The sequence below is a fragment of the Tribolium castaneum genome, chromosome 10 (genome assembly GCF_031307605.1).
Source record: "Tribolium castaneum strain GA2 chromosome 10, icTriCast1.1, whole genome shotgun sequence".
NCBI classification, from domain to species: Eukaryota; Metazoa; Arthropoda; class Insecta; order Coleoptera; family Tenebrionidae; genus Tribolium; species Tribolium castaneum.
In genome coordinates this window covers 7049095-7067563 of record NC_087403.1, presented here as the reverse complement: position 1 = coordinate 7067563, position 18469 = coordinate 7049095, and the positions used below count along the sequence as shown (strand labels likewise).

General features: G+C 38.9%; 3 protein-coding genes across 8 annotated transcripts in view; 2 read left to right on the top strand and 1 right to left on the bottom strand.

The window, feature by feature from the left end:
* LOC656908 (kin of IRRE-like protein 1) overlaps window positions 1–4808 on the top strand; it is a 107976-nt gene extending 103168 nt beyond the window's left edge. For 4 of the 6 annotated variants that reach the window (XM_015978219.2, XM_015978232.2, XM_015978239.2 and 1 more), the window contains exons 4-7: window positions 62–136; window positions 374–501; window positions 607–775; window positions 3316–4808. In XM_015978219.2, the coding sequence (XP_015833705.1) occupies window positions 62–136; window positions 374–501; window positions 607–775; window positions 3316–3467 (524 nt within the window). In that variant the 3' untranslated portion in view covers window positions 3468–4808. The remainder of the gene's footprint in view (window positions 1–61; window positions 137–373; window positions 502–606; window positions 776–3315) is intronic. The other 2 variants (XM_008202459.3, XM_963405.4) reach the window with 2 other exon arrangements.
* A 1490-nt stretch (window positions 4809–6298) lies between these two features.
* mas (masquerade) lies at window positions 6299–11832 on the top strand. The gene is made up of 11 exons (XM_963323.4): window positions 6299–6455; window positions 6506–6861; window positions 8560–8846; window positions 8898–8955; window positions 9007–9386; window positions 9430–9739; window positions 9792–9962; window positions 10010–10241; window positions 10290–10567; window positions 10616–10770; window positions 11445–11832. The coding sequence occupies exons 2-11, from the start codon at window positions 6771–6773 to the stop codon at window positions 11610–11612; spliced, it is 2130 nt and encodes a 709-aa protein (XP_968416.3). The 5' UTR covers window positions 6299–6455; window positions 6506–6770; the 3' UTR covers window positions 11613–11832.
* LOC656732 (kinesin 5B) lies at window positions 11817–15470 on the bottom strand. The gene is made up of 6 exons (XM_963238.4): window positions 15276–15470; window positions 14803–15091; window positions 14600–14751; window positions 12819–14550; window positions 12603–12773; window positions 11817–12556 (listed from the first exon to the last, which is right to left on the bottom strand). The coding sequence occupies exons 1-6, from the start codon at window positions 15326–15328 to the stop codon at window positions 12191–12193; spliced, it is 2763 nt and encodes a 920-aa protein (XP_968331.2). The 5' UTR covers window positions 15329–15470; the 3' UTR covers window positions 11817–12190.
* Window positions 15471–18469: the final 2999 nt, after the last annotated feature.

The following is an 18469-nucleotide window of genomic DNA, read 5'->3' as shown; positions in this document are numbered from 1 at the left end:
ACTCAATTGGTGCGGATTAATTTTTGAGTTGACTTTTCAGTGCTCATAACTGTGCTGTTAGTTTCAGAGGTCCCAGCCGGCGACGAGCCCTCCCGTGAAGTAGCGAATAAAAAGAATTGTAGTAGTTGTTCCCCAGGTGCCAGGTTGTTTATGTATGCCAGTAACCCACTAATATGCATATTTGTTTATCGTTTCGAGTTAAACTAACGTTTGCATTAATATGCGTAATTGTCAAATGTTTGTTTCGATTCACGAACCAATAAAACAAGTTTGAGCCAAAGTTTTACTTTAACCCTAAGTACAGTAACTGAAAACCACTCCAGTGGTTACAAACAAGTAGTTTACAAGTTGCTAATTTGTGTCTTAATTTTAGTTCCCACAGCGCAGATACTTGGGGGACCTGATCTGCATGTGGATAAAGGTAGCACCATCAACTTGACATGTTCGATCCGGTTCAGCCCGGAACCGCCGGCTTACATCTTCTGGTACCACCGAGACGACGTAAGTGTCTTAATAATTAAAAAAGGTTTTCGCTTTTTGTTCAAACGCAAATTACGTGATCAATTAAAACGCGGTATTGTGTGAAACGTGGAAGTTTTGTTTCAGGTAATAAGTTACGATTCGAACAGAGGCGGCGTGAGCGTCATCACCGAAAAGGGAGATGTGACTACAAGTTTCTTGTTAATCCAGCATGCTGACATTTCAGACTCCGGCAAATATTCTTGCAGTCCGTCGAACGCAGATGTTGCAAGCGTCCGAGTACACGTCTTGAACGGTAAGCTACGAATGTAATTTTTTACTAAAATCGGCGAAAAGAACTGAAATGTACAAGATTACAATGATTGATTTTCAATTAGTACAGATTTAGCCACCGCTCGGTATGCTGGTGGCAATATAGGAAGAGAACCGATGGAAATAGGAAAAGTGCAAATCAATCACGAAGTAATTACGTACACAAGTTGATGGAATACCAGGAAACTGAACCGTGAACCATTGCCGTCTGATAATTATGTGGATAGTGCGCGCGTGTTTTAGATATTCTCTCCAAATTTTACCTAACTTCGAAAGTTCTTATTTGTTTCGAAAGCACAATCAAGTCGTTACCACACCCATGGAATAACACAAAACATTCGCTTTCTTTGTTTCAAGCTGTCAGTCCGCCGGAATCACTCTGACACTAAATAATTGTCCCATTGTCCATTACGACTTTGATGTCCAATTTGTATTTACTTCTTAATTTACAACTTTCGGATCGATCTCGTCAAGGATCCCTTTGTGTACCGAAATGTATTGAATGTCTTACTTGACTCATTGGTCGGAAACTCGCTAAATGACTCTCAACATCCGATGGATAATAATTTATCTACCCACATTCCCCGCTTCACACTCAAAACAAAAAATCCCCATCACATCAGCGACTAATCCGATCGATAAGAACCCGCCAATTGCCGCAATAACTTATTCACGTGTTGGTTATTAAAATTTAAAATACAATTATTTATAAATCAAACATTTCCAGCAAATTCCTTTGAGGAATCAGTTTCTATTATTTATTGCGGATCGAGATTTATCGAACAGGATGGTCTCTGGCCGCATTTTACATTTCTTGTTTGTCTTTATGTGAATAAAATTTATCCAAACAGACGAAAGTAAATAAAAGAAATAGCTACGTTTTCGGAAAAATTCCAAATACCGGACTCGATTCCTGTCTTCAATCCCCGCCAATGCTGAGTTTACAATTATCTATTTCCGCCAAACAAACAAATTTCCCAAATCGGCTTAAATGTTGCCATAAAAAATAGGCAACCGCGTCCGCCAAAAATCAACTCTTCTGTTTTATAAACACGAATTTAAATTTCCCTCTGCCTGGAATCAATCATTTGTGATTGAATCTCCTTTAATCAGTTTTCGGCTTATGGTAAGCTTCCGAAAACATTGGAAATTCGTGTTGGAAGCTTTGTCTTCGGGAACACTTCAATTTGTTTAGACGGAGTCGCGCCATATTATATGTAATTTCAAGTCCGGTCCGCTTTTTGCCGTCAATTGTGACTAAAGCAAATTAAAAAAGAGTAATCCGAGGTTTAAACAGCGTTGAAATCGTTTGGGAACGGTGATAATCAACGAGGATTATGCAGCGTTTTACTGATCGGAAACAATCAATTCATCGGTGATGCCGCATGGCGGCCGTTGATATAAGCCCAGCTTTCTGCCTAATCAACCAACATAGTTCGTATTTTCCTACATTGATTCTCAATACGTGCAACAAAATCTCGCCCCGCAATTAATTATTCAAACATACCGGCTTATCCTCGACTCAACCTGGACCAAAGCCAATTTTCTTAGCACTCGAGCCAGCGGCCGAAAAACGGTCCATAACAAATTCATTTTTCGAGGAGAAGTGTTTCCATTCATTAAAACCTTCGATGCTTTTGAAAATAAAAGCACTACTTTATTGTATTAAAAGCAACTAGCATTGGAGGATATTTTGATGTTTTTGCGGGCCGAAGATTTTGAGGTTCGACGAAGCAGAAGTGTCGTCGACGGATACAAGAATTTCTCGATATCGAATCGGTCCACAAATAAACAAAAATGTGTACGGTAAATGAAAGACTAAACAAAAGGGACGGTGGAAGTTTTCTTAAGGTTCGGGACGCCGAGGGATTATGACTAAACATGAGGAAAATTCTTATTGGCGTTCTGGTCTAAAGACGTTCGCAGTGATTGCAATGAATGCGTAATTTCAATTTCAGATTAATTAATTAGTCTTGAATGGAAACAAACTGTAATTAATCGATAAGCGGGCGCAAGAATCATAAATCAAGTAAAGTGGCGCATCGAAAATTGGAAATTGGTTGTTTTGCTAACTAGGAAAACAAGTGCGATTTGATTTAAACGTTTTCATGTTCTTTTTGCCTGAGTAGAACTCACGAGCCGAGTTAATAAACGCGAACACCTGAACCGAAATTTATTAGCAAAATTTTGTTAAACATATTTTGCTAATGCGGCTAACTCCCGGATTTCGAGGCTGGTGGGCGATGTTTTGAAATCTGCACAATGCCAAATTTGAATCAATGAAATCAACAGTTTCCCTTTGTGTTTCCTTTGCAATAGAGTTATTCACTATGGGCAAAAACCAGTCATTTCCGCCGAGCGTGACTGAAGAACATTATCTATTAACTATTGTGTAAGTAGCTAAAAGACATGGTTTATCAATGAAATCTCGAAACATACGGTTCGTGCGCGCATCCAGTTTGATGGGATTCCGTCTATTTAGCTAACCATTATGATAGGTTGAAAAATGAATCTTTGTTCCAGGGGAGAGACCTGCCGCTATGCAAACCGGATCAGCGGGACTGTCGAACAGTTCTTTGAATATCCTCGCCCTAATGATCATTTCTTACATTTACACCGCTATCTATTTGAGTCTCCAACTTGAAACCAAACAAACGGTGGCTGCCTTAAGGTAGCCATTTGGCGCCAATGTCAATAAATGTATATAAATTAAGTAAAAGCGCGAGTTCTCAACGACTTATACAAGAAAAAATATATAAAAATACACTAAATCACTGTACAGAAACATTAAATTTAATCAAGTGTTTCAAATTTCTGTGTTCTAGAGTTTACCTACGTTGTGTGCTGTTATCGGATCAAATATTTGGATCAGTAATTTATGTTAGACGAACAAATTTATTTTACATTGTTCTGTTCCGCAGTAATAGTCATACTGTTGAATTAACATGTTGGTGTTTTTCGTGTTGCATACCACTTGGAGTAACTTAAAGTGTCGGTGAGAACCAAAATTGAAACACTTAAAGTTATGAATGTTAATTGTTATTTTAAAGGTTAACCATAGTGTAAATATAACATTTTAAACTGGATTAGGCGATAGATGTAAAATTGAGTAAATAGAATCATAACGAGGGAAGGTTTTTATTGGGGAAGTTTGTGTGAAATCATAGAGAAACAAACAGTAACTTCCCCGGCAAGTGAAATATATATTTTATTTGTTGTTGACATGCAAGCTATAACTTTGTATTAGGAAAATGAAGGAAAGTTTTATTGGATGAACAAAAGTGAATAGACTTTCAGTGACACTTTTCAATGTGTTTAAAAAAGGTGTATAATTAAGGATTTCACGTAGAAAACTTCTTGTTGCCAGAGGAAAGTTTTGTTAATTATTCTCCCCAGGCGAACTGGAATAAATTTTATCCACTCAACCAGTATGGATATTTATATATTAACGGGTTATTAATTTCGCTTCAACAGGGTATACGTAATTATTTCGGTTATTTTTAAAATGTATAACATTGTAATTATTCATGTTCATGTAGATTGGCCTTTTGTTGACGGTGAAACAATAAATCTCAACAAAATGGATTAATCATTATTCGATAATTATTTCCCAGTTTGAAGTGACTGCAGTGACTTTAACGCATTTTGGAAGATAATGTAAATTACTGTAAATACTTTAGATAGAACTAACATATAAGCCACTGCTGTGTATAAAATACAGGGGCGGCGCTAGACCTTTTTGTATTTTTTCTATTTCCTTGTCATAAGTCGTGCATCAATGCCGATTTTCCCAAAAAAACAAAACGCTAGCGACGTCATTGTTATCGAATACAATGAAAAATCAGTAAAGCAAGTTACTAAGATAGGGTAAATTAGATCTCTTTGTTTTACTGTTCTAAATGTATTCAAATTACAGAAGTACCTATATCGACAATTCATTATCTCAAAATGTGTAGTGTGTAATTTATATTACTGTAAAGTTTATTAATAAATAAACACCCATTTTAAAAAACCGACTTGCGTTTTTTCGTCGACCTCCCACAAAATACAGACTCGGGTTCTGAAAGCTTCGCAAATATTAAAAGGTAGTTATGAAGTCTATAAGTAAACTTTTCTATAAGTAAATGAAACATTCGGCTCTGACACAGTAGATATTGTTCCAGGCATTATTCAGGAGAAGCCAAGTGCTTACCGCTCTTATCGAAAGCTATAAATATCGAGCTTCGAGCTTCGAGAATTTACATTGCAATATCCACTTGCTATCAGATCTCCAAGTATTCGTTCTGAACCACTAAAATTTCCTATTATTCGTAATTCCCTTTCAACTTGTCAATTAAAATGCGCTAAATAGCTCATAAAGGGCATTTCTAAGTGAGGCGACAAAGCAACCATTGAAATGGCCCTAAATAGGTTACATCAAAGTGTCAATGAAGATGCAGGTAGCAACTAGTTACAATATTTACGAACTAGTTAACACCACTAACCACTTTCTGTCTATTACCAGCTCAATTTTCGATTGTTCAATAATACCACAACAGAGAGGAAAGTTTGACGATGATTTATTAACACGTTTTATCGCGTCGTATCGAGCTTTAACTGAGCTTTAAATACACTCTATTTGGCCACAGACTGCAGCGGCGATTACAATCTTTGCAATTTCACGCCTTGGACCATTTAATCCCCAGCATTCGTGTCATACAAAGCAGTTTACTTTTATCCGGATATACCCAGAGCGGATCAGTCATATTTTGTCTTGGCCCAAATAACGCAATTTTCCAAATTGAAACCAGAAAATAAATTTGGCTCAGCGTTACTTCAAATGATGTTAATTCGTCATTAACGTGTCACCTAAGTGCCCGTATAAGCCGCCGCCAGCCACTCTAAATTCATTTATTAGCCACTAAAAACTAGACCACGATATGAATGAACTTCCACACGGGTACTAATAAACTCTACGTTTACTTAATAATCAATAAAATTTTAGTCCAACATTGGGTTATCTCTATATTCACAACGGTAAAGTCCCAACCTCGGCCTTATCGCAACTGAGCGATTATCAAACAAAATCCAAATCTTCTACGAGTTTGCACAATAATGTGCCGTTTCACTACTGACTTACTCTTTTAACTTCATTAAATGGATCAGCAGTGATAGGCAAAACGGGATAATTAATAAACAAAGGAGAAACAACAGTCATTCCGGCTAAAATAAAATTGGTTTGAGTGAAGTCTTGCGGCTTCCTTGGGAATAGTTTTTGTAAAAGTGGAGCAAGACAAAATAAACAATTTCCTCGTTTCCAATCAAAAATGTCAGTATTGACTCATCTTTTGTACCTATAAGGTCTAGAAAATTCGACTGATTGCAGTCTTACAAACGAATCGTTCGCCGAAGTTCAAATAAGAGTAAAAATAAAAACTTCCTCACTTTAGCATCATTAGTTGGAAAAAGTCAAAGTAGGAAGGAGCCAGAAGTCGGGAATAGGCAGCAGATATGACAACCGAATTAGTAGTAAGTTTAGTGTTGATCAAAGCTGCAACGGTACATTTAAAAAGAAATCTGCATATCAGCGCTTGAAATCAGTCGGAAGACGGCATGTTGGGAAGCCGGAGAAGAGGTCGAAGGCGCAAGTAATGGCGAGATGTAGGAGTCAAGTATATGTTGAGGTAAGAAACGCAAGGTAACTTTGAGGTCGTTGACCATCATCGATATATAGTCAAGGCCAGGCCCTCGTTCTGGGCAAACCAACGGATAACTGTGCACTCTGGCAGTCAGCATACGAATGGCCGAGTAAAACTAAGAAGTGCTGCGCCAAGGAGCCTTGAACCAATACAGAAGGCATCCGCAACGGTAAATTCTGGAAGCGATTCCGTATTGCACACAAGTTAGTTGCGCATATGAATGAAACAATCGCGGCTTTCTGGAGCCAAACGATGCGCTCGTGTTGACTGTGAGTGTCGGGGCCACTTTGGAGCGCTAAAATGTTTAGGACCGCCAGATTTGCTCTTGTGCTTTTGTGTAGTGCACTTGCAGGAGCTCAAGATGACTCCCTCGCAGGAAGCTTTCTTTCAGGTATGTCACCCCAATTCCTCAACGGTATACACGAATTTACCGTTAAACGGAGCCTTTTACACACTTCCGGAACACCCCGTATCGGGCCCGACTCCGAAAGATCATCCTAACTGTATCTGGCACATACTTCAAATTTCAGCTAGCAGACGCTCCAAAAACCATTTTTTCCTCAGTATCCAGCAAAAAACGCAAGTTTAATGCTCACATTTAACAAAATCAATTGTACCGTTACGATTGAAAGTACGCTGGTCTCCCACAAACACCATGACCATTTCAACTTCATTCAAATATAATGAAACGATCAAAAAAGAGAAATCGATAACTCAAAATATGAGTCACAATAATTGCCGCAAATTTGCGTCCCAAATAACAATGATTAATCATGGAATTTTAACTTCGCCATCCTTTGTACACATGCATGAATTCGCAGTTATTCCGAACACCTTAAATGATTTATTACAATATAACTTTTTGAAATATTGGCGAAATTTTTATCTCCTGAAGAGGGCTTTAAATGTTTTAATAACAATCCTTTCCGAGAGTGACACCAAGGCAGGATATTAGACGAAATTTATAGCTTTCGGGGATAATTGTTCGCAACATTCTATCAAAACATATTTCAACGCACACATAAATTTTCGTTTTTGACTCGTTGTTAAGAACAACACGGAACGTTATTAAAACGTACAAAGTTAATAACCTCTTGATAATATTCGACACGATTTAAAACCACAAACTCATTTAAAGCCCACTGTTTTTTCCAAATTATTTAAATTCGAAACGGTAACACCACGGAACAAACCACAATAACATTCAACAATTAACTCCACAAATAATTTGAAATTTCTCTGGCTTCCTTCAAGTCGTAATTGTATATGTGACAGAATTACTTATCTTTGGTCATTACACTGTTTCACATACTACAGTTAAGATTCCCAAAATTAATAACATCAATTTTCGTCTTCCTCACTCGGGTAAACTAGAGCAAGTTTATCTCAGGGAGTGAAAGAGAGGGAACATATGCGGCTGTATATAGATATGAGTCTAATAAAGTTCGAAAATATACGTTTTACGACTTTATCTTTCAGAACAATGTTGAAAACAGCCATTTTTTCATTGTAAATACTGTTAATGCAATCTTTCGACGCTGTTTCTCGGCTGAAACACGATAAATTTGATTTCTATCAAGACCATTTAAAATAAAATTTCATCGCGCAGGTATAATTACGTTTAACTATAGAACCATTACTGTTATCTTTCCGTTATTTCATAAGATAATCATGAAATTAATTGCTCTGGTGCGCTCGTATACGTATTAAAGTAAAGATTGTGATGAAGATTTACATTTCGAGTATTACATACTCTTCAACAATACATGCAATTTATGGTACCACTGTCGTACCATGTTACACTAAGCCACCAAATGTTAAATTTTAATGTGGCTCATTTACTAATACCTAGCAACACTTCGCTTTTTATAAAAGTACCTAAGTGAACAGTAACAATGAACAAAGAAAGGAGCATCAATGCATGAATGGAGTGTTGATCAATGCGGCTAAAGAGGTGGGAAAATTGAAGTTCCTCAACCGTTAAAATAATACATACGAATCCACTATTTGTGAGATGTTAAACCGGTTTAAAAGTGCTACACAAATCAAAGTGTATGTTAATTACGGAAACTCATTTAATTGTGTTTAGGCCTTTTGGACACAATTACAAGCACTGCCGATGCAAAAGATTGCCCAGGCGTATGCGTTCATGCTTTAGCCACAATAATCTGCTACGACGTCTTAGAGGACGTCGTATGTCCATCATCATCAATGAAATGCTGTGTGGAACCTCCCGCACCCAACTCAACTGAGAAAGCTCCACCACAAACCACAACACCCAATCAAACAACATCCACAACAATCACGACAACAACAGTTGAAAAAACAACAACTAGTACAACAATTGCACCAACAACGACCAATACCTCAAATCAGGCAAGTGTACAACCAACCATCCCTCAAGTCGGATCAACAATTCATTTCCAGATAGCCTCCGACGATAAAATAAAACGCAAAAACTCCAATAGCAGCAAAGAAGAACCTGGTATGGCGCCCTTCTCTAAGTGCCACTAAAACTACCAAAATATGATTTCAGCGTCGGCCAAAGCCTGTCCCGGTGTATGTGTAGCTGAGCGAATAGCCGACTACTGCGAGGCGATCCTCACAACCGAAGATTTGTGCAAACCGAGCTTGAAGTGCTGCGTTTCGAGCGACGCTTTTGGTGACAAAATACCACCAAACCTAATAATCCCCAACAAAACCAAAAGCAACTACACCAGAACCGAAGTACGGACGACCCCGAAACCAAGTACCACCACAATGCGGACGCTCCCCTCCCAGGAAAAACACCCCGCGTTGAAGCAACCCCCAAAGCCCTGCCGCGGCGAGTGCGTCAGCGGCTTCTTCGCCCTGTTCTGCGACGACATCGACTCCGAAGCCGAGTGCCCTGCGGAGGGAAGCTGCTGCATCACCTCGGTGAGTACCACCATGGACTCGGCAGGAAATAATTTCTTATTAGCCCAGCGAGAAAACAATCACCACTACGAGTCCAAGACCCACCACGCCGGACCCCGGACCCCGCTGTCCCGGCTTCTGCCTTCTGACCATCATGGCAGCGTTTTGCGAACGCCCGTCGGTCCTAATCCCGCACACTTCGAATTGTAAAAGAGGGTCCGTCTGTTGTGACAATACACGGGCTGCAGTTACACTCGCCCGACCGAAACCACGACCGCACCAACCGCCGATAACTACCACCACCACAACGGCCGACCCCAGGAGCGAATGTCCTGGCTCCTGCATTGTCTCCTATCTGAGCTTCACCTGCTTCCGTAAGTGAAACTTGCTCTTTTTGTTTCTTTTAACTTAAAAACGATTGCGCAGGAAATGCGGAAATGACTGAGCTGTTCAAGTGCCGCAAGTCCGGGACGAAGTGCTGCGCCCCGAAGTCGCTGATTAAGGAGGCTCTGGGCCAGAAAGAGGAGTCTACGCACAAGGAGAGTACGCAAGTGAGTGTGGATCACACGACGGTGTCGGTGCCTGAGGCTTCGCAAGGTGAGGATTGAGTTGCCTTTGGCCGTGTTTGACCCGAAGGTTTGCAGCTTTGGAGCCGACGAAAGTCCTATCAACAACTGCGAAGCCCCCCATCTACAGTAAATACGTATGTGGGGTTAAAGGTACGTCGCGCGCTGGTAGAGTTGTTGGTGGTGAAGACGGTGAGCAGGCTGAATGGTGTTGGCAAGTTGCTTTAATTAATTCTCTCAATCAGTATTTATGCGGAGCAGCGTTAATTGGAACGCAATGGGTTCTGACAGCTGCACACTGTGTGACAAAGTATGCACTTGCCACTTAGCATAAACGCCACTTATTTACTCTTTTCAGTATTGTGCGGTCAGGTGACGCTATATATGTGAGAGTCGGTGATCACGACTTGACCCGGAAATACGGCAGTCCCGGAGCGCAAACTCTAAGAGTTGCGACCACGTATATACATCATAATCATAACAGTCAGACTTTAGATAACGATATTGCCCTGTTAAAACTCCACGGACAGGCGGAACTGAAGGAAGGGGTGTGCTTGGTGTGTTTGCCGGCGAGAGGAGTCAGCCATGCTGCAGGGAAAAGGTGTACTGTTACGGGGTACGGTTACATGGGAGAAGGTAACGCTCTTTTCACTTATAATTGTTATTATGCCTAACTTGCTTTAGCTGGCCCGATTCCGCTGAGGGTACGAGAGGCCGAAATTCCCATTGTGAGTGATGCGGAATGCATCAGGAAGGTTAACGCCGTTACGGAGAAAATATTTATTCTGCCAGCCAGCAGCTTCTGTGCAGGGGGAGAAGAAGGCAACGACGCCTGTCAGGTATTATCATTTTATCAGATTTTTAAGTAAACCGCTAGCTTGCGCGCGCGCACCCACGTTGAAAGTCCGATTTTTTAGTAGAAAAACACAAAATTCGTTGAATGCGAATTTTTTAATGATATTAGGGAAGCGGGTATAACATGTACTCAAGATCCAAGCTCTATTTAAACATTTAGTTCAAAATTTTACCCTCAAGATTAATCTGGTTACTTACTAGTTAAGCTAGTTTGTAACTGGTGTAGCTAATTGATGGCTTAACAGTTTCAGAAATATAGAATATTAGGTTCTTTTTTATTTAGATATGGTCGTGTTATGTCGTGTTTTCATTTATTTATAAAAAGTTGCGTTTGATTTAGAAATGTTTAATGTTTAATTTAAATCTTGAAAACATCGTAAATACACTAACATATGTTAAGAAATTTTGAATTCATATAGAACAAAGGTTTAATACTTATCCATAACATAGCTACTTTACCAAAACTTATACTTTCTATAATTTACATGTTAAAAAAGTAAATAAAAAAATTAACTAGGATGAATAAAATTTTGCGCCAGTGAATTGTTTATTGTGATTATGGCAACAAAGTAACGAAATGCTGCCCTGGTCTGGGTATTTTACTCAAAGAAAACAATAAATATTTTAGTTTTTATTGAATGAATGTATTCTTTTTCAGGGTGATGGTGGAGGGCCGTTGGTGTGCCAGGACGACGGTTTTTACGAATTGGCCGGTTTAGTATCTTGGGGTTTTGGTTGTGGTCGTGTAGATGTTCCCGGCGTATATGTAAAAGTTTCTTCATTTATTGGATGGATTAATCAGATAATTAGTGTTAATAATCTTTAGTAGGTATTATACAAATCAACCAAAAACAAAATATTTCACGCTGACTTATTTATTCTGTCTGATTTTTTTATTTTAAATGTAAATATTTATTATACTTGACAAAAAGCATAAATTGTTACCAAATAAGTACTAACTTAATTAACTGTTGTTAGGAAAAATATATCCAATTTGAAAAATAGATATATTTGTAACATAAAGACAATAAAAGTTTTTTATAGTTTATTTGTTTTTTTTTAAACTCACTCAAACACAGAACAAATAACTTGAGAAACAATACAATGTTGAATATTTCAAAAAGGTTGAACTACACAAAATACGGAACGAATAACTTCAGAAACAATATAATGTTGAACATTTCAAGAAGGTTGAACCACAAAATACAGAAACAATACATGCTGGATAATTCAAAAGTTGAACTTTTTATTCAAGCGGCAAGACAAGCCAACACATTTAATTAGGTAGTGTTTTTAGTTTTGCGCCCAGAAACAATCAGCAAAACTTTGTACATTGCACACAAATTATTAAAAATAACAAACTAGAGGTAGTGAACAAAATAAATAAGGTCATGCTATGTCGCATCATTTATCATCATCCGTGGACTCATTCGAGTTATCTTGCTTCTCTTGTAGCAAAGACTTCTTAAACTCCCTTTTCAATACTTCCTTCGACAACACAGAATCAATCTTTTTCGGATAATCGTACGTTGGCTTAACCGGTGTATCACCCGTTTTAATCGTAAAATCAACCTCTCCTAACTTCTGTTCGAGGTTTTCAACCGTGTTTTCGGAAACTTTGACCGTATTTGCCAGGTAAAAATCTTCGTTCAGAGCTAGATTGCTAAGTGAACTTGCAACGACTTTGGAGGACTGTGCAGTCACGCGTTGTTGATTTTCTAGAATGCTTTCAGCCTCCTCCACCAGTGCTTTCCTCCCTTTGGCAACGTTCTACAACCCCAAACAATTATTTAAGCACTTCAAACCGTACTCATACCTTATTATGAATCTCCAAGCCCTTTGCAATCGCTGTAAAGAACCCAACCATGTACTTTTGATTGCGTATATAATGTTGTTGCGCCTGCTCAAGGCAAGTCGCTTGGCTTTCCCCAATTTCGTAGCCCGCGGCCTCGTGCCTCAGTCTCAGGTGATTTAGCAGAGGATGCGCCTACAAAAAGGCGATAAATAACGTTACTTGCCGTTAAAACCCTACCGTTTGTTCGTTGAAGTTGCAAAAGAACGTATTTAAGTTGTGGTCCACTGCTGGCATTCGCTCCCTTAACAGCTCGGTCATTTCATCAATGTACTCTCTCATGTGCGATATACTCTCCAATTCGAGCTTCGCGTCCTTGCATGTGGCGGCATTCAGCTCGATCAACTTCTCCCACGATGCGATGCTCTCATCAGAGCGCTTGATTGAGCCCTGAATTCGGGCGTGGCGTTTCTGCATGCCTACATACAGACGGTGCATTAAAGAGTAGAATTTGTCGAAGACGTCGCTCAGCAAGGAAAACTGCGAAGCGACGTTGTCATGGTACAGAAGCGCCGCTTCAGCCACTGATGCCTTGATATCGTCCACATGGCTCTTAAGGTTACTCAAAGTCGTCCTGATTTTGGCAAAATACTGCACCATTAGTGCATAATTGTCGGTATGTACGGACTTCAAAGTTGCCCTCGCCCCACTCTCGGTGAACTCCGTGTTCCCGAGAAGCGTCTCAGGCGTGCATGTAAGACTAGAGGAAAAGGCCGCAACGTCGTTCAGAAGACGGTTCAAACGGCTCAAGTCGTTAAGAACATTGTGCTTAACGTGCGCATTGCTTGTGGCAATTTCGTCCAAACAAGTTCGTTCCTTTTCCCCAAACTCTTCAAGCGCGTTGCCAATGCCTCGCAGGTTCGTGGTTGAAACCGCGAGCATTTCTTTGGCGATTTTGGCCTTATGTAGCGTAGCGTCACACTGGGAGTCGTACTTCTGGTAATAGATATCTCCATGTTTTGTTGACGTGTGGCAAACGTCGCGCAAGACTTTCGATTGCTCCTCCAGTTGTGAGAGCTTGTCGCTCATGCGTGTGATGGCATATTCACTCTCCTTCTGCTTGATCGTTTCTTGTTCCAATTCTTTGGTGACAGCCTCCAGTTTGGTCACGGACTCCTGGTAGTTCTTCCCCAGTTCGTCAGAACACTGCGTTTGGTATTTGATGACACCATCTAACTTTGTTATTTCCGATAAAAGCGTAACAACTCTTTCGTGCTTGACTTTAGCGTCAAGATGCAGCTTCTCGTAGGTTTCGATGTCCACGTAAAAGCCGTCTCCTGTCCTGGCTGCGTTTAATTCCAATCGTAGCGACTTGACTTCGCTTTCCAGTTCTTTGGTCAGGTGGTCCCTTCGTATGGTTGTTATGTTGTACGTGGGGCAGTTAGAGACGGTTCGGGCCATGTGTGCGTAGTCCAGAGTACTGATAGTCTCTTCGAAAACGTCGGGAGACGGCGAAAAGGTCGTAATGATGGACGTTTTGCTCTTGCCGCCTAAACTGTCTTGCAAAATTCGCGTCAGTTTCGATTCCCGGTAGGGGATATGTTGGGACTTCAAGGCGAGAGCTTTAATGACCTTGGCCAAAGTTAGGAGTGACTTGTTGATGGTCCCCGCTTCTCTGGCCCGCATTTCGGTGGCCCCAGAACGGCCGATGTTCTCACTCCCGGCTAAGTCGATCAGATTGATTTTACCCGTTTTGATGGTCTCTACCCCGTTGGACAACTCGCGAATGGTGGCGACAATTGTAAAAATGGTGTGAGAGCGTGAACTCTGACGGTTTAAGTTAGTGCTAGCCATGTGGCGATCGCTGGCTCCGATCATCAACAATTCAAAAAGTTCGGTGCAATTTTTCACCGGTACTTCAGACACACCCTTGATACAGGTTGCCCCCTTGTTGTCCGGATCATCATAAATTCTAACAAAAACAGTAAAATAGTAAACAATGACGAAAAAACGCCGTTTACCTCAGATTGCAAGTGTCTGAAATTAAAAGATCGCGAACTTCTTCATTGTATATCTCAACAAACGAAACAGTTACGTTAAACTGGACCCCCAGTTGAGACAGTCTATTAAAAATATCAGCAGCAGCCCGTGGGACCATACCAACAGACGGGTCCTAAAGAAATTAATGTAACGATAGTCCAAGTGTTTCACTTTTTTAACTTACATTAAGAAAATCAAGTGTGGGTCTGACTGAGTCCCCGATCATGGTGTACGTCTTGCCGGTTCCCGTGGGCCCATAGGCGAAAACAGTGCACGTGCACCCCGACAGCATCGAGTCAACCAAAGGCCGCACAACAACATCGTAAACTTCGGCTTGCGAAGCTCCAGACTTGAAAACTCGGTCAAAAGTGTAGTTTTTGCCATTTGAGCCATACTGGAGGGTGAGTTCGTTCTGATTTGAAACTTTCACAATGCTAGTTTTCTTCAGCTCAATTTCATCTTTAGTGTAAGGTCTGTAATGCAACATTAATTGAGCTTGTTGACTTCTCACTTTGTTCTGCCTCAGCTGTTATGTAGGCAATGCTGATCGATTTTATTCCCGATAAATACAAAAAACTTTAACTTTAGCTAGTTGTTTTAGCGAAAATCGGCAAATATAACCAAAAAATCAAACTTTGGGATTGCATCAAAACTCACCGTTGTCTAACGCTGACCTGAACGCGAAATAGTTGGTTCTTGCGTTCATTCATTGTGGGAAGACGAATGTAAGTTATTAAACCACTTTTTTGAGTTATTTTCTTTCAGAAAATCAGCGAACAATCAACAAACACACAGCGCGAACGTTATTACAAATTTTTCGCTCTTCGAACAGTTCGAACGTGCCAATCTGAGACCGTGAAATACACTAACGAAAACCGTAAGTTTTGTATTGTGGGTTGTCGATTTTTACTGATAATAAAATAATTAACAATATAAATATATAATTGTTAAATATTGTAATAAAACGGAGACGCGTACGGATATTGAAAAATTGACTTCATTTTTTTGATTTTAATAATTTGAGGACCATATATTGAAACGTATTGTGTACTCTTTATTTTGTATAATATTGGTAAAAGTCGCTTGTAACTTTCATGCAGAAAATAAAATTTTTTTAATGGTTTTGTTTTTAATGTCTTGCTACAAATGGTAGCAAAAGCAGATGCCATATAAAGTTAAATGCATTTTATTTAACGCGAAGTAAAAAAGTTGATTTTTGTGTTGTATTTTTTTCATTTCACAAACCAATAACTCCTTTATTACCTTTTTTTCCTGGCAAGAATGCTCTTAACCTCCACGTGGTTTTTAGTTACAAATTAGTTATTTAATTTGACTAATTAGAGCAATCCTTAAGTGTCGGTTTACTATTTAATTTGCGTGATTAACTGGCCACGTGGCCAAATTGAAGCGATTTCATTGGTCCATTTGCGTTGTTAACTTTTAACAGCGCATTTAACTTTAATTGAGCTTTCTATAAACCGGTCCTAAATATATCACTTGTGTTTCAATATATTGCGAAGACCATATGAAATGTAGATTTGTCAAAGATGAAACGTAAAGAACAATTTTGTGAGAATAAGAGGCACTGCAGTTTTATAGATATTTATTAAAGTAGTTACACTACTTTAACACAAGTTAGTTGCATATGAATGAAACAATCGCGGCTTTCTGGAGCCAAACGATGCGCTCGTGTTGACTGTGAGTGTCGGGGCCACTTTGGAGCGCTAAAATGTTTAGGACCGCCAGATTTGCTCTTGTGCTTTTGTATAGTGCACATCCAAGAGCTCAAGATGACTCCCTCGCAGGAAGCTTTCTTTCAGGTACGTCACCCCAATTCCTCAACGGTATACACAAATTTACCGTTAAATGGAGCCTTTTACACACTTCCGGAACACCCCGTATCGGGCCCGACTCCGAAAGATCATCCTAACTGTATCTGGTAAATACTTCAAATTTCAGCTAGCAGACGCTCCAAAAACCATTTTTTCCTCAGTATCCAGCAAAAAACGCAAGTTTAATGCTCACATTTAACAAAATTAATTGTACCGTTACGATTGAAAGTACGCTGGTCTCCCACAAACACCATGACCATTTCAACTTCATTCAAATATAATGAAACGATCAAAAAAGAAAAATCGATAACTCAAAATATGAGTCACCTTAATTGCCGCAAATTTGCGTCTCAAATAACAATAATTAATCATGGAATTTTAACTTCGCCATCCTTTGTACACATGCATGAATTCGCAGTTATTCCGAACACCTTAAATGATTTATTACAATATAACTTTTTGAAATATTGGCGAAATTTTTATCTCCTGAAGAGGGCTTTAAATGTTTTAATAACAATCCTTTCCGAGAGTGACACCAAGGCAGGATATTAGACGAAATTTATAGCTTTCGGGGATAATTGTTCGCAACATTCTATCAAAACATATTTCAACGCACACATAAATTTTCGTTTTTGACTCGTTGTTAAGAACAACACGGAACGTTATTAAAACGTACAAAGTTAATAACCTCTTGATAATATTCGACACGATTTAAAACCACAAACTCATTTAAAGCACACTGTTTTTTCCAAATTATTTAAATTCGAAACGGTAACACCACGGAACAAACCACAATAACATTCAGCAATTAACTCCACAAATAATTTGAAATTTCTCTGGCTTCCTTCAAGTCGTAATTGTATATGTGACAGAATTACTTATCTTTGGCCATTACACTGTTTCACATACTACAGTTAAGATTCCCAAAATTAATAACATCAATTTTCGTCTTCCTCACTCGGGTAAACTAGAGCAAGTTTATCTCAGGGAGTGAAAGAGAGGGAACATATGCGGCTGTATATAGATATGAGTCTAATAAAGTTCGAAAATATACGTTTTACGACTTTATCTTTCAGAACAATGTTGAAAACAGCCATTTTTTCATTGTAAATACTGTTAATGCAATCTTTCGACGCTGTTTCTCGGCTGAAACACGATAAATTTGATTTCTATCAAGACCATTTAAAATAAAATTTCATCGCGCAGGTATAATTACGTTTAACTATAGAACCATTACTGTTATCTTTCCGTTATTTCATAAGATAATCATGAAATTAATTGCTCTGGTGCGCTTGTATACGTATTAAATTAAAGATTGTGATGAAGATTTACATTTCGAGTATTACATACTCTTCAACAATACATGCAATTTATGGTACCACTGTCGTACCATGTTACACTAGAAATGTTTAATGTTGAATTTAAATCTTGAAAACATCGTAAATACACTACACATATGTTAAGAAATTTTGAATTCATATAGAACAAATAGAACAAATAATATACTTATCCATAACATAGCTACTTTACCAAAACTTATACTTTCTATAATGGACATGTTAAAAAAGTAAATAAAAAAATTAACTAGGATGAATAAACTTTTGCGCCAGTGAATTGTTTATTGTGATTATGGCAACAAAGTAACGAAATGTTGCCCTGGTCTTGGTGTTTTACTCAAAGAAAACAATAAATATTTTAGTTTTTATTGAATGAATGTATTCTTTTTCAGGGTGATGGTGGAGGGCCGTTGGTGTGCCAGGACGACGGTTTTTACGAATTGGCCGGTTTAGTATCTTGGGGTTTTGGTTGTGGTCGTGTAGATGTTCCCGGCGTATATGTAAAAGTTTTTTCATTTATTGGATGAATTAATCAGATAATTAGTGTTAATAATCTTTAGTAGGTATTATACGAATCAACCAAAATCAAAATATTTCACGCTGACTTACTTATTCTGTCTGATTTTTTACTTTAAATGTAAATATTTATTATACTTGACAAAAAGCATAAATTGTTACCAAA